Genomic DNA, 20,747 nt, shown 5'->3' with positions numbered 1-20,747 from the left:
AATCAAGCAAATACTTCAGATACACGCAGATATGCCTGAATACTCATTCAAGCCCTTGGGAGATAGAGTTTGTAAACGGTGAATCCACCGAGCCTCACATTTCAATAATTTAGAGGCACGATCGCCCCGTCTTAAATCAGCTGGTATGTGATCAATAATCATGTAGCGTAACATGGCCAAGCTATGCCCCGCCTGCATGAAATGACGGGCCACTGGTTGGTCACTGTGGTTAGCATTAATGGCCTGTCGAATTGCATATCTATGGGTGGCCATCCGTTCTCGCAGGGTACGTTCAGTTTTCCCTACATAGCTAAGTCCGCAGGGACATGTAATGAGATACACAATGTAGCGTGTAGTACAAGACAACCGGTGTCTGATATAGAACTTCTTACCGCTGTAAGGATGGCAGAAACTATCGCCCACAACAAGGGAGCGACAGGTGGTGCAATCCAAACAGCGGTAGCACCCATTCTTGCGCTTAAGAAAACCTCTGGTCATCGGTTGCTGCTGTAGATCAGTGACATCAGTGCGCATGACAATGTCCCTGATATTGCGGCCACGAGTGTAGCAATTCATGACCCTCGTCTGTGTTAGATTTAATGCTCCATCTATCAGAAACCCAGTGATAGGAATTCCATCCTTCATGCTGGGAGTTTCCATACCAAACCCCTCAAGTATGGTCTCCCTTTCTCTCAGTTCATTCGTGCCTGCCGTATATGTAGCAATCAGGAAACAGCTATAGCTAATATTGACAGGCAAATTATTGATTTTGTACAAAGAGGTTATGAGTTGTGCCAACTTAACAAAGCAAAAGAGAGGGCACTCCGCATCCCCCGTTCAAAATTGCTGCAATCCAACAGGAAGGGACCTACTAATAGTGTCATGCCATGGGTTAATCATTTTAATCCTGCTAGTGGAACCATTAGCCAGATCAGTAAAAAATTGTGGCCCATTGTTCAATCTGATGGAGCATTAAATCTAACACAGACGAGGGTCATGAATTGCTGCACTCGTGGCCGCAATATCAGGGACATTGTCATGCGCACTGATGTCACTGATCTACAGCAGCAACCGATGACCAGAGGTTTTCTTAAGCGCAAGAATGGGTGCTACCGCTGTTTGGATTGCACCACCTGTCGCTCCCTTGTTGTGGGCGATAGTTTCTGCCATCCTTACAGCGGTAAGAAGTTCTCTATCAGACACCGGTTGTCTTGTACTACACGCTACATTGTGTATCTCATTACATGTCCCTGCGGACTTAGCTATGTAGGGAAAACTGAACGTACCCTGCGAGAACGGATGGCCACCCATAGATATGCAATTCGACAGGCAATTAATACCAACCACAGTGACCAACCAGTGGCCCGTCATTTCATGCAGGCGGGGCATAGCTTGGCCACGCTACGCTACATGATTATTGATCACATACCAGCTGATTTAAGACGGGGCGATCGTGCCTCTAAATTATTGAAATGTGAGGCTCGGTGGATTCACCGTTTACAAACTCTATCTCCCAAGGGCTTGAATGAGTATTCAGGCATATCTGCGTGTATCTGAAGTATTTGCTTGATTCTATCAGATGCTATCATGTGTAAGTTAATTATGATACATTGTTATAGACATTAATAATATTTACATATGATGTTTCTGCTTGTGTCTTCCAGCTGATTTTATCTTGTTTTTAATTATGTTGTTTGGCTTGGGAGCTTAGCAACGGACGGGTGGTGATGACGTCACTCATGTGTGCCGTCCCCCTGCTTCCGGACGCGGTCCCTGCCATGTGGGTGTAACGGAATATAAGGTTAGTTGTATGTTTGTTCTGTTATTGTGCCTGAAGACGATATAATAAATATCGAAACGTTGCAGTAACTCTGCTGTCCTTTGCCTGTATTTATGACCGTGTGCTGCGGACCACTCATCTGTGTATATATTGGATTTCGGCTAGAAATACCTACCGCTGGCACCGGGATCATCATTTCTTTTATTAGGAGTGCTTTCCTTGTACTTTGCTATATATATATAATATATATATATGTGTGTATATATATATATATGAATAAGATACTTCTAAGTGACCACTGGTGACATATAAACCAAGATAGACTGTATGGTTTTTATAAAAAGGTAAATACTTTACAAGGTTTTATTTCAGTATTAGCACTAAAAAATTCACAGAGATAAAATACATAAAACACTAAGAATTCAAAAAATTGTGTGTAGAGATATAGCCTAGGTTTTTCCTAAAACCCAATCTAGAGAGACCATTTTATATATATATATATATATATATATATATATATATATATATATATATATGAGAAAGTTTGAATCAAAAGTGTGGTTGGTGCGCTACTTCCCTTTTTGACCAGTATAATGTATTCAGGAAATGTCTTTAGAGATGGACTTGCACTTTGGTTCCACAGGAGTCCCTGCAGACGGCAGCTCAGTCCTTCGGGGTGTCACTAGGTTCAGTGGCAAAAAAACTGGAGAAGAGAGAAGAGGACAAGCGCCTAATAGTGCAGTAACTTTGTGCCAACTTTGGATATTTATAATGAAGTATCTCTAGGTAATCTGCGTACCGGAAAGTTGATTTTTAGCAGGCACATCAAAATTACAGCGACTGGTTCCTCCAGTAGGTTATCTGCCCCACAACTGGTCACCGTTTTCGCGTGAGCAGATATCTCACAGGAAATATCTTTCGGTCCGAGTTATTCGCAATAAAGCACGGTCTGTAATCAACCAAAACGAGAGATGCCTCTCATAGTGCAGTATTTAATTGTCAAAAATACTGGAGTTCACACAAATCAATAGGTATTCAGCGTACCATAATATAGCTACCAAACAGCATTTCAAAACGGTCTTTTGCACGGGTGATCATCCACCTTGGATGTATATATAATATCGTGGTTCGAGGTTCGTCGTGTATAAATGAAAATCATAGGCTAAAAGACATGGATTTTAATTCATATACTAAGAGTAATCACAAAAAATAAATAGATTTTTTAAAAAAGTAAAAAGTTCATAAAGCTTATCTGGATAATCCGATATTAGTCTTAGGCAGTCCGGGGTATATCCACGGTGAATGCCTGGGTCAGGGGTGTTCAGAACAGGTCCTCAACGCGTTTCACCTAAAAAGGTGAACACCCCTGACCCAGGCATTCACCGTGGATATACCCCGGACTGCCTAAGACTAATATCGGATTATCCAGATAAGCTTTATGAACTTTTTACTTTTTTTAAAAAATCTATTTATTTTTTGTGATTACTCTTAGTATATGAATTAAAATCCATGTCTTTTAGCCTATGATTTTCATTTATACACGACGAACCTCGAACCACGATATTATATATACATCCAAGGTGGATGATCACCCGTGCAAAAGACCGTTTTGAAATGCTGTTTGGTAGCTATATTATGGTACGCTGAATACCTATTGATTTGTGTGAACTCCAGTATTTTTGACAATTAAATACTGCACTATGAGAGGCATCTCTCGTTTTGGTTGATTACAGACCGTGCTTTATTGCGAATAACTCGGACCGAAAGATATTTCCTGTGAGATATCTGCTCACGCGAAAACGGTGACCAGTTGTGGGGCAGATAACCTACTGGAGGAACCAGTCGCTGTAATTTTGATGTGCCTGCTAAAAATCAACTTTCCGGTACGCAGATTACCTAGAGATACTTCATTATAAATATCCAAAGTTGGCACAAAGTTACTGCACTATTAGGCGCTTGTCCTCTTCTCTCTTCTCCATATATATATATATATATATATATATATCAAGGATAAAATAATAATTAAGAAATGCTTAACTTGAAGAAAAAGGGTAAAATCAGGTATTAACCAACGCGTTTCGTCCGGTTGGACTTCATCAAGGGGTGGTGTGTGAATGGGACAAGACCTCTATATATACCCAGCATAAATGGGAAGTGATTAATTACATCACTTCCTGCAATTATCCTAATCATAAATTGGGAGTGTCTTGTCCCATTCACACACCACCCCTTGAGGAAGTTCAACCGGACGAAACGCGTTGGTTAATACCTGATTTTACCCTTCTTCTTCAAGTTAAGCATTTCTTCATTATTATTTTATCCTCGATATATATATTTTAATTGGTCTCTCTAGATTGGTTTTTAGGAAAAACCTAGGCTACATCTCTACACACTCTTTTTTTAATTATTGGTGTTTTATGTATTTTATCTCTATGAATTTTTTAGTGCTAATACTGAAATACAACCTTGTATTTACCTTTTATAAAAATCATACAGTCTATCTTGGTTTATATGTCACCAGTGGTCGCTTAGAAGTATCTTATTAGTTTTCTTTAAATCTAATTTCCACCAGCACACATACCAGTGCTGAATCTATTTAGGATACAGTAGACGACCTTTATACAATAGGGAGTAACACAGAGAGACTGCACTCAGTGACATTAATTATCTGACTATTTGTGATAGTAAAGAGGACTGCCCAGTGGTGCTGTTAGCCTCCCCTGTATACACACACACACACACACACACACACACACATATATATCTATACACACACATGTTACATAGAACATATACACACAAATGTACATATAGAACACATATGTACAAATGGACACATAGAACACATACATATATACACACACATACACTCACACACACACACATAGAACACATACATACAAATATACATATACACTCATAGAACATATACACACAGACACACACATAGAACATACACATACATACATACATACATACATACATATACACACACATAGAACATATACACACACAGATACATGAACAAATAAAATTCATACATATACACACATAGACAATACAATAGTGTACACACATATAGAACACATAGATAAGCACACAAAACACACACTGATATCTGGTGGCTGCATAGATGGCTGCTGCAGGAGGTTATTGCTGAGGGTCTGGAGCTGAGCAGGGGGACATTCATTTAAAGTCCCGCCCCCATGGTAGAATGACGAGATTTGCGGCTCGGGAAAGGGGAAGGAGCCAATATGACGCGTTTCTGCCGGTAGCGGGACCACTAAAGGTAAAGAAAAAAAACATTTGATGCATCAGTGAAGGTTTATGGGTATTCAGAACCCCCCTGCATGCGCTAGTGTACTTAGGCCCTGCATCTGTAGCTATTTTAGCTTTTGGAACCTTATTTCTGACTTGTTTTTATTGGCAGGGATTTAAAGGCAAAACAGGACATACTGGACTGCCAGGTGCCAAGGTAAATTCTATAAATATATTTAGGATACTTTTTGGTAGAACCACTCTTAAGTTACTATATGCACAAACTCATTGGATGATCATTATGTCATAGGGGGACTGTGGACCTATAGGACCACCAGGAAGTGCTGGGAGGCCAGGAGCAGAGGTAAGCTCAGCACAGCATTGGTCGCTTGTTACTAAAATGTAACTTGATTTCTTAATATCTGTGATGCCATTTTTTCATTTTAGGGTGATCCGGGTGCAATGGGTCCACAAGGACGTCCAGGTCCTCCAGGACACATCGTAAGTAAAGGAATATAATTTATTTTGACACAAAAACACAGACTGTCCACCTTACATTATATTTGGCACCCCTCTGTTAGGGACCTGCAGGAAGCCCTGGACAACCAGGAAGCCCAGGATCTCCAGGACTGGTAAGGCATTAGTAATGCTTTTATTTTTATCAAAAGGCAAATAAGTATATGCAAACCACATCTGCCTAACTAAATCTTTTGTGTTCTAGGGCATAAAGGGTGAACGAGGTTCCGCTGGTGAGCGAGGTCTTTTGGGTCTTCCAGGTGAACCAGGATCCCCAGGACATCCTGGACCTGCTGTGAGTATACCAATTGTCACTGTAGTCTTCAAATAATATATGTGAGGAAAATGTCAGATGCGTGTCCACAGCCCAATTCTTTGTAATAATGAGGAAAAAATGATAGAACATGAACGAGATTAAGAAAAGACTTTTACTTTCATTAGGGTGAAATGGGAGCAGATGGAACACCTGGCAAAGAGGTATGTACTGCTTAGCCCTTCTGTTCATATATATGCAAACCTATGTACCCTACATATATAGGGTTGTAATCAGGACTACATTTACTATAGATACTTGTTCTAAACACGATATAAAGATAGCAGATATTGTCCTATAAAACCTAACACCAAATGCTAATTTTATTGGGGATATTTGTGATAACAGATGCCAGGTTATCAACCTTGCATAAACTCTTTAAAAGGCACCCTAGGGTGTCAGGGCATGGGCATCTTTCTAGGTGTGTCTCTATACAATGAACCATTTGTCCGCAAAACATAGAAACATTACTTAAGACACACAAATTACACTTGAAAGTGACACAATTACAGTATAGCAAGTGTTGTAGTATGTCATATATTGGCACTTAGGTCACAGGGTTAGATGTATCAGGCAGTTAAAAGTGTAAAGAAGTGGCCCAGTGACAAAGCTTCCCAAAGCAACCAATCAGCATCTAACGTCTCCACCGGTCCACTAAGTATGTCATATATAGGGCGGGATGTATTAAAGGGAAAATGCAGCCAAAAGCCAGTTTTCCTATATGTACTAAGCCCAGGATGTTGGCTTCAAGGAGGAGGGTTACGCCAGCTGTTGCTATAGAAGCTTGTGGCCATGCCCCCTTTCCTAATTTGTACCATTTTTTGTGTGTAAAATATTGGAGGGTATGCCATTACCTGGCCCCGACAGAACTATCAGTGCCCCTGCCTTTCATTTTAATTAATCCAGGCTGATTCCCATATCAGTCATGAGACCGGTCTGGATCATGCCTTTTTATTTTTATATTTTCTTCAGTGGTAGGTGAGTGGGGGTTGTTCAGGTCACCAGCTCCTGCAGTGACAGTCCTCTTGCTCTGAGCCTTGGATTAGCCAGTCAGATTCATTGTGGATCCATCCCATGTTGCTGAAAGGGGGCTCTGCACTCTCCATTCTCCTCCTGGATTCTGGCATCCAAACACCAGTGGCCCCTTCTGTTGCTCCTGTAGCATTAACAGTAACAAGCCTGAAGCTGCAGTGAGGGTCCCAGCAATACCATTTCCATTTCCCACATTACAAACCCAGTGTAATGAGTGTTTTATAGAAACAATAAATACATTTTAAACATATATGTGCTATGCAATTCATGGTCATGAACAAAATGAACCAAATGTTAAAACCTCTTCTCTGGCATATAGGCTATGAGGAGCCTATGATCAAAGGGAGCCCCGCATCATTGTCCAGGAAGTCACAAAGAGCCCAAGAACATCTAGATTACATTAGATTTTAGTGTTCCTGACTTCACCACCACTGGCCACTAATAACAGTGGGTGCTCGCTCACAGTTTGCCCAAATACATATGTATGTTTATTTTTATAAACATTCTATAGACAGATGAGTACAGTATTGAGCCACATGGTTCCCATTATGTGTTAAGAAAAGGAAACATTATATTCCAGCAGTTAAGCATTGTAATTATTATTATCCTTTATTTATATGGCGCAGCACTTTAAAAAGTACATAAACAGAAACAGTAATAACAAGACAAGATAGACGTGACTTACAGTATAGAACATTGTCAGACATGGTCTATAGGAATTGCTGTATAAGCGGCCATAATACCCAAATTAGCCGCCGAATGGGAAACCCATAAATAGCGGGGAGGAGAAGATGATATAAATGAGGCAAGGAAAAGGACATGAAAGAGGGTCCTGCTCGTGAGAGCTTACAATCTGAAGTGGTGGCAGTATCATCATGATGTTATATTAAGGAACCCTGATTTCTGGTTTGTTGGCTGAAAATATGCCCCAAGACTAGTTAGATAGAAGATATCAAAAGTGTGACATGATCTGAAACATGCAAATTTGAGGTGAAGCATTTGTGCAAGTAAAAGTGGTTCAGAATCCTCCCAGTGTTCTGTTTCTCTGATTATCATATCAAATAGGGTACCTCACACATTTTCGATAGAACATACTGTATATCAAATAAAAGTCAATATATTTCTGTTCTGGTAATCAAGGATCCCTATTACCTAATATATGTTTTGGTTGATCTACCTAATAACACACCTTGTAAAATTTGCTAGTGCTGAAATTCAGACTGGAGCATATACTTTTTCAGAGGACTGTAAATAGTGATATATCTACATTTATGTAAAGGTAATGGCACAAAAAGGCCATAACCTACATGGTCAAATGTATAAACTTTTTTGTTAGAGAGCTAGCAAAACAAAAATTCCACAATAATCAGGTGTTTCCCTATTTTTATGTAATTTATACGAGTTTAATAAAATGTTTTGGCTTTGATGCTCCTTTAGATTTTTTTCTATATTTCTTCTCACATTTATTCCCAATCTGTCTGTAAGGGTCCTCCTGGGAAGCCTGGAATTTATGGAACCCCTGGAGAAAAGGTGAGAAGACATTTATATTTAGCCATTTACCATTTAGTAGAAAGGATGACCTGACTTATGTATAATTTCCTTGCACTCTAACATTAGGGTGAAGCTGGAGCGCCAGGTCCTTCAGGACCTCAAGGAGAGAGAGGAAGACCAGGACCGCCTGGAGATGGTTATGGAAAAAGTTCATCTGCAGCAGTCGTGGGACCAAGAGGACCTTCTGGAGAGAGAGGATCTCCTGGCTCTCCAGGATCACCTGGCATTCCAGGAACCCCAGGAACTCCAGGAACAATGGTAAAGATGGGATAACACAATATTTTGGGTAAAGTGGAATTTGTAGTCTCAGTAGTTGGGAACTTTCAGTGGAACACTGGAGCATATATTTCCCCCTTAACACACTGAACATACCAATGCTTTTCCTCACAGATATTGTGCAAAAACTGCTGTTGGTTGACGTTTTGGAAAGATTTACAGTAGAGGCAAAATGGGAATTATGGAGATAGGTACAAGTTTCTAAATGTACAGGCATGTCCTCATACATCTGTCCTCATACATCCAGCCTCAATACGCCATGCAGCGCGAGATGCCTGTCGTGAGTCGCCATGTCCTGCGCAACTCTGCTAATCTCAGGTGTCTTTTTCTGCTGAAAATGAGTCTTAGGTGCACCGCTAGGGAGATTGTACAGATTAATTTGATATATGACACTTATATATTGTGTGTGACTTAGGCCCAGATTTATCAAGCCTTGGAGAGTGATAAATAGCACGGTGATAAAGTGCCAACCAATCAGCTCAGAACTGTCATTTTTCAAACACAACCTGTGACATGGAAGTTAGGAGCTGATTGGTCGGTACTTTATCACCGTGCTATTTATCACTCTCCAAAGCTTGATAAATGGGTGCCTAAGTCTGTATATGGAGCAGACAGAACTTGTACTGAATAAAAGCTGCAGCTGCTACATTGTAGCACTTTGTGTACAGATTCAGAGACTCAGTCACACATAGATATACAAGTGTCATATTTCAAATTAATCAGCACAGAATCCATGTGCATCATAGTCACATTGCGTTACAAATAAGATGCGTTTTCAGCAAAAAAAAAGAAGCAAATCATCTGCCTGACGCTAGAAAATTCTCACGCAACCTGGCGTGCCAAGAGGGGCTGTTGGGCGTGACTGCAGCAAAGATGTATTATGACATATCTGTACAATAATTGTAATCGTACAAAAATGACAGTTTTACAAACTACTGTTTACTGTGCGCTCCTCAGCCAGAGTCAGATCCAGGGGGCACGATCAGTGCAATCGCAGGGGTGGGATCAGTGCAATCCCACCCCTGCAGGCAGAGGAGACTGCTACATTCAGCAGCTGCAGCCTCCCTGAACCCACTGCAGCTCAGCACACAGCAGCCTATCCTGGCCTGTCAGCTGACATGTTAGTGGGGTGGAGAGAGTGCGTGGACCCGGGCCCCCACTGGGCCCCTCCAAGAAGCCCAGGTAATTAGTACCCCCCCCCCCCCCCCCTCCCTCTTGGCACCATTGCCTGTAAATCTGCATGTAGAGTAGAGATGTGTGGGTTCGGATTTACTCGGTTCTTAATGCCAGAATTAAAGCTAGTTCAGATTTATCTGGATTTTTCTTATTGGCTATCCAAAACACGTGACATCCGAGAGCCAATAAGATGCTATTTTGAGATCCGGGTAAATTCAAGTAAATCTGGGTAAATCCGAACCCGCACATCTCTAATTTAGAGTTGCTTGTAACATAAGATATGTGCAACCTAACATGTGTTGAAGTATAGTATATGCTCTCTGTATTTGCATGGATTTCATCCGTTTTCCTCTTACCATCCAAATATTGCAGGGTTCCACTGAGGCAGGGACTGATGTTAATGACCAATGTTTTGTGCATTGCGCTGAATAATTGGTGATACTATATAATGATAATAATTGATATTTAATATGTCATTGACGATTTCCAGCAAGCTTTAATATGCCATTTCTAATGAGAATCAAAATATAATATACCAGCAATGTGGCCCAGCAAGGTCTAATATTCTAGTGATAATGTCTATTTAAGTATAATATCTCAATGATACTGTTCACCAAGATATATTATGCTGTTGAATATCCCCAGGATAGGAGACACCCAAGAAGGTGGTCACTATCAAGTTCTAATATGTTCAAAGCCTATGGAAATGTAATTTATGCTAGAGATGATGTGTTGTAAATGAAAAAGATCTGCCAGCGATAATGTCATAGGGGGTCATTCCGAGTTGATCGTAGCTGTGCTAAATTTAGCACAGCTACGATCATCTTCCCTGACATGCGGGGGGACGCCTAGCACAGGGCTAGTCCGCCCCGCATGTCAGTCCAGCCCCACCCCCCACAAGTATAAAAGCATCGCACAGCGGTGATACTTTTGTACTTGTGGAGTAACTCCCGGCCAGCGCAGCTCCTGCGGCTGGCCGGGAGTTGAACGCCGCTGCCCCTGGTCGCAGCGGCTGCGTGTGACATCACACAGCCGCTGCAGCCCACCCCCCGCACGGTCCAGCTACGCCTGTGTTGGCCGTGCCCCCAAAACGGCGGCCAAACGCCGCCGTGTCGCCCCCTCCCGTCCAGCGACCGTCTCTGCCTGCCAATCAGGCAGAGGCGATTGCTAGGGAACGTCGGCCTTCGGCCATCCGGCATGCGCAGTTCCGACCCGATCGCTGCGCTGCGATAAACTGCAGCGAGCGATCGGGTCGGAATGACCTCCTTAATGTCTGCAAGAGCTAAAGTACTAATGATAATTCTGGATAAGATGTCCAGCAGAAGCCGTAATGCTCAGTAAGGCAGCCATGGCAAGATGCGTGTACTGCTGCAAATTATAGCTACTCAGAGTGTATAACAAAGATATATACTTAAGGGATGCAGTTAAAATGCCGGCGGTTGAGATCCTGGCGTTCAGGAGACCAATGCCGGAATCCCGCCAGCCGGCATTTTTCCGGTGGTCACCATACCGACACCCGCCCCTAATGCCTATTCGGTTGGTGGGTCCACACCACCAACCAAGTGGGAATAGAACCTGAGGCAAGCTGCGCTCGCCACAAGGCCCGAAGTGTGAGAGGACTTGCTGCCTGCATTCCGGCAGACGAGATGCCACTGTCAGTATACTGACAGCAGGCATCCCAACTGCCGGCATATCATACCATATCCTTACTACTAGTAGGCTTTACTATTACTTATGGGCATCTGTCTGGCTATTTTTGTTATTGATACTCAGTAATACTACTGATGGGGATAATACTGAGAATTAGTGTTACGGCAGGGCATGTTACAGACATCACTACTGCTGCTGTATATACAGTATTCTTCCATAGGCAAGTGCGGATGGGAATTATCTATGCTTGGAATCTGCTCTCTAGAACTGGTTTATTCTGCAATATATAAAGTAGAGCTGTAGTGCAGCCACTCATTGAATTGCACAAGTACTTTCCCTGATAAAAGAAGAGTTGGAGTACACCCTAAAGCTTCTGCATGTGTTCCATGAGTCTAGAGCTTCTCCATCTCCTAAGAGGTTTTAGAGATGCTGGTCAATGTAAAATCTTTTGTTCCTGGGAAGAACTCCTTTAGATCAGATGAAGACTTGAGAAAAACAATGGAAAAAACAACAACCCACTAATATTTAAAAAAAACTGCAGGAACGTCTTGCGGCAGTATCCCTTTGCTGCCCTAGGTTTTTAGCCCATGCTTGTGGCACTACTAGTTATTTACTTTGAATTAAGTATTACTATTGTTACAGCCATACAAGGTACTGTAGCTTTAAGTAAAGCTTGGGAATTCTGCTAGCTACAAGCAAGCATGCTTACTATGCCATGGGCAAATTCATCACATAAATAAACTATTAAAAGTAGAATTGGCTTTGGAAGAAACAGTAATTCCGCAATATTTATTTTCTCTTTTTACATAAGCAAGTAAAATAGTCTTTGTGCTTTCCCGTTACTAGGCAGACCCCATCAATTATGATGAGATTAAGAGGATGATTCGACAAGAGATGTTCAAGCTCTTTGACGGTATGTATATCTGTAGGTAGCAGATTTCCTAATCGTAACATGTAAATGACTTCTCAAAACACCTAATAATTAGAAGAGTATGAAATGGTAGGCTTAGGTGTGGCAATTATTTCTTTATATATTTGTGACTGATGGCTGTACCCACAGAGAGGATGGCGTATTACACATCACGCATGCAGATACCAGTGGAGATGGCTGGCTCACCTGGAAGACCAGGTTCTCCTGGTAAGGATGGAACTCCAGGACGTCCAGGTAGCCCAGGAGCTCCAGGATCTCCAGGGCAGATTGGACGTGAGGGAAGACCAGGTGTCCCTGGAATGAGAGGTAAAGCGAAAGCACACACAGAAATGTGGAAACATTAAACTGGTATAACTGAACATATGTCTAAATTATGTCTCTTTATCTCATTATGCTTGTATATTAATTTAGAAGTATTACTTTATGTCTGCTGGAAAAAAATACCTGTGAATTGTACATATTTTACATAAGAACAGAAGTTTGGGGATAATACAGATATGTCCTTCACAGATTTAAGTAACATACACTCATTTTATTATCTTTTTTATTTTTATAGGGGAACCTGGAACAAAGGGAGAGAAGGGGACCAATGGTATTGGTATGATGGGTGATGTAGGCCCTCCTGGAGCACCAGGTATGATGACGTTTAACTTGCTGTATTAATTTATTTAGAGAAGCGGCACCTTGTAACCTCCATCAATGATTTGTCCCCTTTCTTCTTGAAACAGGACCACAGGGGCCCCCCGGTTATGGCAAAGTAGGTTTACCTGGACCAATGGGACAACAAGGAATTCCTGGTATCCCAGGACCAGTTGGGCCAAAAGGCAACACAGGCAAAGAAGGGAGATGCAACCCAGCGGACTGTTACAGCATGATGTCAATGCAAGAGTACCAGCCAAAGAGCATGAAAGGGCCAGGACGATAATATGTCCCAATCCTCAGACCCCACCATCTGCCTCACTGGATTGTCTTCAGAGAGCTATTCCCTTTCCTTGCCGGAGTGACCAACAGCACTTTTCTCGATATACTGATTTCTATATATTGCTCCTTATCGAGATGCAGGATTTTATGGCAAAGAAGTGGAAGGATATGTTCATGCACCTTGTATAAGTTTTACTTCCTTTTTTATCAAGACCATTAGGTTCTGCTTTTCCTCTTTGTTTGTTTTCTTTGCTGCCTACATAGCATTTGAGACAACTGTATGATTCCTGTCCATAATGGAACAGAATAGACCTCATTGCTTCATAAAATATCTGATTGGTCAGGTACTTCAGAACAGAAATGTTTACTTGCAGTCACATGGTGATTCCCTTTTGTTCTGTAGTTCTAATGTAGATACTACTCTTGTCTAAAGTTTCACATGAGGACCCTTTCTATTGGCAATTCTATTTGTACGTCTGGTGTAATTGAATTGTTCTTATTGTTCTACTCATTGTGTTTTATGGACATTTTCCCATAACAATATAAGAAGACAAATTGTTTCATTCAACGGAACTTAAATATTTTAACAGTTGTTTCCAATGTTTCTATAAAATTGTCTTCATTTATTTTTTTATGTCCATTCTGCATACTTTTTGACATTAAGTTTTTTATGAGAATACACAAACCCATTTCCCAAGCTTATGAATATTTCTAACAGGCATCCTAAATTCTTGTGTTTTGTAAATAGAAGAAAATCTCAACAAGGTCATAATTCTGACGTCTTCAACAGCGATTTTAATTAAAAAAAAACCACACACATAAAAAGGGCATATGTTCTACACCAATCAGGAGTGGTAGGCCTTTCTTTTCGAATTGCTAAAACTATGTACTGTAATCTTATTATCATTAATTTACCCTTTTTGTTTTACCAAGGGTAGAGGCACACTTATGTGACCTTGCCCTGGTGTAATTTATTTTTGTCAAATGCTGGATATATTAGGGTAATTTCAGTACCATCACACATTATTCAGGAAAAAAAAAACAGTGTTCGTGATGTTTATGTAGATAACGTTTAATCTCTTTTTTTACCTTCTATGCCAGGCCCGCACAATCTGTGGCTTTCCAAGTCTTGTGAAACTACAACAAGCAGGGTATGCTGGGACTTGCAGTTTCAGGGCACATGGAGAGCCACAGGTTTTCCGTGCCTGTATTAATCTGTACCTCCACCTGTAAACCCTCCATTGCCATTGGAGGAAAGCCACTAAAAGGGACAAAGCAGCTTATTTAATATAAGGCATCATTTGACTAAAATTCCCAGGAATTTTTTTCTGCTGTGTAGGTTCCTCAAACCGTGTAATATGGAGTTGATGTTCAATTAAAAAAAGGTCAGGTCTGTATAGGTTTATTCATAGATGATTAGACAAATGCCTAAAGCAGACACGGATCCCACAAAAAATGAAAACAAAATGGTGCCCGTGAACAGATGTTTGCTCAGACCATGAAGATAACCCCATACTTTCTTTTAGGTTCCTAATGGGGTACAACAAACCTAGCCCACTAATTATATTGTTATTTCTAAGTGACATTGGGGCAGATGTATTAAGCCTGGAGAAGTGATAAAGCAGGGATAAGTGCAAAGTGATAATGCAACAGCCAATCAACTCCAATATGTAATTCGACAGTTAGGTGTTGATTGGCTGGTGCGTTATCACCTTGCACTTATCACTTCTTTATCACTTTTCCAGGTTTAATACATTATGGCAAAATATTTTGAGTTAAAGATTTTGGGTGCAATATAGTGGCTGCCCTTAGAAAGCAAGACACATAATAGCCATAGGGTTTGATCATCTCCATTTTGTATATACATTAGTAAAAGAAATGCATAGGCTCACTTACTGTACAGTGTATCCAGTTACAAACAGTCAATGTCAGGAGCTACTGAGAGCTTACACATAGGAAGTTATTTATGGACCAGCTGTGCTCAGGACAATGCCTTTCTCCACAGACATTTTATCTGATAGCCTGAACCCATCAGATATCTCACAGTGTATGGTCTCACAACATCTGCTTCCCTCCCTTGTGAAGGAACAAGGGAATTAGTGGTCCATACACTGCCAGGGGAAGCATTCAATATCCCGGCTGGCGGGATCCCAGCACTCAGCATACCAGCGCCGGGATCCCGACAACTATTCTCCCTCTTCAGGTGTCCACGCACCCCTGGAGGGAGAATAAATAGCATGGCGCACCACCGTGTCCGTAGCTTGGCGAGCGCAGCGAGCCCGCAAGGGGCTGTTTTGCACTTGCCCCACTGCCGGCATTGCAGCAGTCGAGATCCCGGCGCCAGTATGCTGGGCGCCGGGATCCCGACAGCTGGTATATTTTAGTACACCCCACTGCCAGATTTGGCTGACTGATGATTGGATCCGTCAGGCATTTTGGAAGATGTCAGCATGCCCCACCGTTTGAGTATCGGATGAGGTCATACACTGTGCCATTATTGGCCTGATCTGCAGATAATTACGGATCTGGCTGATAATTGCATAATCTATTCCCGCCATTAGTAAACACAGAGCAAAAATCTGCTGGTATAAATATGATATAAACATGCTTGATATAAACTGGAAAATGATGATAAAAGTTATTTGTATAAATGTATCTATGTTACTGCCATACTTCTAAAGGCCAAACAATGTTCCAGCTTCATTATTCTTACCTATATGGTTATAGAGATGTGTGAGTACTTCTTAAATAAAGATTTTATGTGCTTTTCTCCAAGTCTGCTCAGAAAATGGTCACAGTTACTTTGTCAGGTCAGTTTTTGGATTCATCCTATAACTCAAAGAGGAATTGCAGTACAATGTGTTAATGAATGCGGAAAGCATTGTAAATATAATTAAAGTGTTCGTAACATCTTTTCCAATGAACCTGGCATTTTACCTCTTGCTGATCTGTACCTTTATATGGTCCTCATCTCTTATATCTGGTGTACTTTACCAGCCATTCTGCAAAGAGGCTGCTTCCACTTCTACAGAGAAAGAGTATACCCTGTGTCAGCCTTCATGTAACTTTGCTCCAGCCCATGCATCATGGGATGTCACCGGCTGCCAAAGAAGTGCTGACCACCAGTACAATTGTGGCAACCTGCTGTATAACCAGCTTATTGTCAAGGAGATATTTGTGTATCAGCTGTATACCAATGTTCTATATGTGCGTCGCTGTGGAATTGCCTGTTATGTAGATACTTGTTCTGCTACAAAAAGCAATCTATCAAATATAATTTATATTATTCTGGAACTTGGCCTCCAATTTCTTTATTTTCTTCTTCTCATTTTGTGTATACAGTAATGTAGGAGACAGTCACCGCAATCAGCAGTATATACATCTACATATACAGATGGGTCCACATTTATCTTGACCTTTAATAGGATTCATTGAGACTGTCCAATCGGACTTAATCCCCTGCTGTAATGATTTAATCCCCTGCTGTATTGTTCTCTGTATTGTATTGCAGTTGAGAACAATAGATGAAGGGTTTATGCTAATAAGTCATGTTGTGCCTAGGCACAGAAAACTAGTCAAGATAACCGTGGACCCATCTGTAATCCAGAATTGTTACAGAATGTTTCATGTTTTAATGGTGGCACTCTGTATAAGCAAAAGGGAGTGAGTAGCAGCATGGACTGAATGTTTTTAGTACCTTTATGCCTTGAAATAAAAATCGGTTTAAATAAGTCAGTGTTGATGCCCTGAAAAGGATTCAGCAGGATTTCCCGACAGTCGGGATCCCGGCGGTGAAATACCGACACAGGAATCCTGACAGTCAAAATACCGACATTGAGTGCAGCATGTCCCCCCTCAAGCTCGCTGTGCTCACCACGCTTCGGGCTCGGTGGCTATATTTACTATAATTTCAGAATTAATATTTTTAAGAAATCATCTTTTAGTATCTGTTAGTAAATGAGTGTGTTCGGCCATGGAAACACAACATTGTTTGAAATCGATAAAAATCAATGAAAATAGACCTAATAAATAAACCCCTATGTGTATTATAAGAACTTTTGGAGCAAGTCCTTCAAAACAGAAATTCTGAAACTGGGAATGCTTCTGATATATTTGCTTGGGGCATTTGATAGGGATGGCGCTCATTAGGTCGACATACATTGGGTCGACCATGTTTTGTCGACATGCATTAGGTCAACCTGATCACTAGGTAGACATGGTCATTAGGTCGACATGGAAAAAGGTCGACATGAGTTTTTCAGAATTGTTTGAATTTTTTAACTTTTTTGATACTTAGCGATCCAGTGGACTACAATCGGGAACGGTAACCTGTGCCGAGCGCAACGGTAGCGGAGTGTGGCACCTTGCCCGAAGCATGGCGAGCAAAGCGAGCCATTCAAGGGGACACGGTGCACTAATTGGGGTTCCCCGTCACTTTACGAAGAAAACGACACCAAAAAAACTAAAAAAAACTCATGTTGACCTTTTTCCATGTCGACCTAATGCATGTCGACCAAACGTGGTCGACCTAACTCATGTTGACCTAATAAACCACACCCATTTGATAGATGTGTAGGTAATAAAAAAAAATAACAGACAGAAGAAGTATTTTCTTAAATTCTAACACTACAAAATCATTTAGTTGTAATGGGTATTAGGAAGTCCTTCAGTCTAAAACAAGATTTCAAGGGATGAGAAGAGCCCCCTTAGTATTGGCTGATTACCAACAAAAAATGGATTTTCAGTGTGATTAGTTTGCACCGTATATTGGGCCTGATTCAGAGGTGATCGCTGCAACGGCAGTGATTGCACTCTGAAGCTTTTCATGGAGTGTGCCCGTGAAAGCGCCTCACTAGTGCAATCGCCTTTGACTGATTGACAGGCAGAGGCGGGAGGGGGAGCGGCAACGGTGTTTGAATGCCATTGGGAGGGGGCACGGTCCGGACAATGCGGGGCGTGTCCGGACCGTCACTGGGGCAGTCCGCAGCGGCTGTGTGACCTCACACGCAGCTGCTGCCACCCAAAACATGGCGGGTATCCGCCTGCCTGTGCAGTTACTAGAGATGAGCGGGTTCGGTTCCTCTGAATCCGAACCCGCCCGAACTTCAGGTTTTTTACGCGGGTCCGAGCAGGCTCGGATCTTCCCGCCTTGCTCGGCTAACCCGAGCGCGCCCGAACGTCATCATCACGCTGTTGGATTCTCGCGAGGCTCGGATTCTATCGCGAGACTCGGATTCTATATAAGGAGCCGCGCGTCGCCGCCATTTTCACACGTGCATTGAGAGTCATAGGGAGAGGACGTGGCTGGCGTCCTCTCCGTTTAGAGAAGAGAGAGACACAGTATTTTGGGGAGCATTATTAGGAGGAGTACTACTATACTGTATACTACTATACTACTTGCTGAAGTGATATTTATAGATTAGATAATAGATAGTGTGACTGTAAGTGTATTATCTGACTTGTGGGGGAGACACTGACAGTGGGGAGCAGTTAGAGTCTGAGAGCAGGACTCAGGAGTACATATAACGTACAGTGCACACTTTTGCTGCCAGAGTCAGTGCCACACTGCCATTGTTGTGACCACACTGACCACCAGTATAATAATATATTTTGTGATTGTCTGCTTAGGCCTCGGAGTACTAGTTGCAAGTTGCAACGTGACCTGAAGTGACCACCAGTTTAATAATCAATCACCACCAGTTTAATATATATATATATATATATATATATATAATTGTATATAATATATATATATATATAATATTGTATACCACCTACCCGTGTTTTTTTTTTTTTTTCATTCTTCTTTATACATACTACTATAGTAGCTTACTGTAGCAGTCTGCGGTGCTGTGCTGACCTGACAGTGTCCAGCAGGTCCGTCATCAGTCATTACATAATAAATATATATAGTACCTGTCCGGCTGCAGTACTAGTGATATTATATTGATTTCATCTCATTATCAATAATTTATCATCCAGTCTAGACTCTATATTAGCAGCAGACACAGTACGTTAGTCCACGGCTGTAGCTACCTCTGTGTCGGCACTCGGCAGTCCATCCATAATTGTATACCACCTACCCGTGGTTTTTTTTTTTTCTTTCTTCTTTGTACATACTACTATAGAGTATAGTAGCTTACTGTAGCAGTCTGCGGTGCTGCTGAGCTGACAGTGTCCAGCAGGTCCGTCATCAGTCATCATTACCTAATAAATATATTATCTACCTGTCCGGCTGCAGTACTAGTGATATTATATATACATACATATATATATTGATTTCATCTCATTATCAATCATCCAGTCTATATTAGCAGCAGACACAGTACGTTAGTCCACGGCTGTAGCTACCTCTGTGTCGGCACTCGGCAGTCCATCCATAATTGTATACCACCTACCCGTGGTTTTTTTTTTTCTTTCTTCTTTGTACATACTACTATAGTATAGTAGCTTACTGTAGCAGTCTGCGGTGCTGCTGAGCTGACAGTGTCCAGCAGGTCCGTCATCAGTCATCATTACCTAATAAATATATTATCTACCTGTCCGGCTGCAGTACTAGTGATATTATATATACATACATATATATATATATTGATTTCATCTCATTATCAATCATCCAGTCTATATTAGCAGCAGACACAGTACGTTAGTCCACGGCTGTAGCTACCTCTGTGTCGGCACTCGGCAGTCCATCCATAATTGTATACCACCTACCCGTGGTTTTTTTTTTTCTTTCTTCTTTGTACATACTACTATAGTATAGTAGCTTACTGTAGCAGTCTGCGGTGCTGCTGAGCTGACAGTGTCCAGCAGGTCCGTCATCAGTCATCATTACCTAATAAATATATTATCTACCTGTCCGGCTGCAGTACTAGTGATATTATATATACATACATATATATATATTGATTTCATCTCATTATCATCCAGTCTATATTAGCAGCAGACACAGTACGTTAGTCCACGGCTGTAGCTACCTCTGTGTCGGCACTCGGCAGTCCATCCATAATTGTATACCACCTACCCGTGGTTTTTTTTTTCTTTCTTCTTTGTACATACTACTATAGTATAGTAGCTTACTGTAGCAGTCTGCGGTGCTGCTGAGCTGACAGTGTCCAGCAGGTCCGTCATCAGTCATCATTACCTAATAAATATATTATCTACCTGTCCGGCTGCAGTACTAGTGATATTATATATACATACATATATATATTGATTTCATCTCATTATCAATCATCCAGTCTATATTAGCAGCAGACACAGTACGTTAGTCCACGGCTGTAGCTACCTCTGTGTCGGCACTCGGCAGTCCATCCATAATTGTATACCACCTACCCGTGGTT

At 41.5% G+C, this 20,747-nt stretch overlaps 1 protein-coding gene across 9 annotated transcripts in view; it reads left to right on the top strand.

Annotated features, from left to right (window-relative positions):
- Nucleotides 1-14,030, top strand: part of COL16A1 (collagen type XVI alpha 1 chain) — a 303,979-nt gene extending 289,949 nt beyond the window's left edge. For all 9 annotated transcript variants that reach the window (XM_063954229.1, XM_063954228.1, XM_063954227.1 and 6 more), the window contains 12 exons: nt 5,211-5,255; nt 5,349-5,402; nt 5,486-5,539; nt 5,620-5,670; nt 5,760-5,849; nt 5,996-6,031; nt 8,385-8,429; nt 8,517-8,708; nt 12,399-12,465; nt 12,613-12,789; nt 13,040-13,117; nt 13,212-14,030. In XM_063954229.1, the coding sequence (XP_063810299.1) occupies nt 5,211-5,255; nt 5,349-5,402; nt 5,486-5,539; nt 5,620-5,670; nt 5,760-5,849; nt 5,996-6,031; nt 8,385-8,429; nt 8,517-8,708; nt 12,399-12,465; nt 12,613-12,789; nt 13,040-13,117; nt 13,212-13,408 (1,086 nt within the window). In that variant the 3' untranslated portion in view covers nt 13,409-14,030. The remainder of the gene's footprint in view (nt 1-5,210; nt 5,256-5,348; nt 5,403-5,485; nt 5,540-5,619; nt 5,671-5,759; nt 5,850-5,995; nt 6,032-8,384; nt 8,430-8,516; nt 8,709-12,398; nt 12,466-12,612; nt 12,790-13,039; nt 13,118-13,211) is intronic.
- Nucleotides 14,031-20,747: the final 6,717 nt, after the last annotated feature.

The sequence above is a fragment of the Pseudophryne corroboree genome, chromosome 2, assembly GCF_028390025.1.
Source record: "Pseudophryne corroboree isolate aPseCor3 chromosome 2, aPseCor3.hap2, whole genome shotgun sequence".
NCBI classification, from domain to species: Eukaryota; Metazoa; Chordata; class Amphibia; order Anura; family Myobatrachidae; genus Pseudophryne; species Pseudophryne corroboree.
Note: the sequence above shows the minus strand (reverse complement) of the source record. Positions and strands in the feature narration are given on the sequence as shown.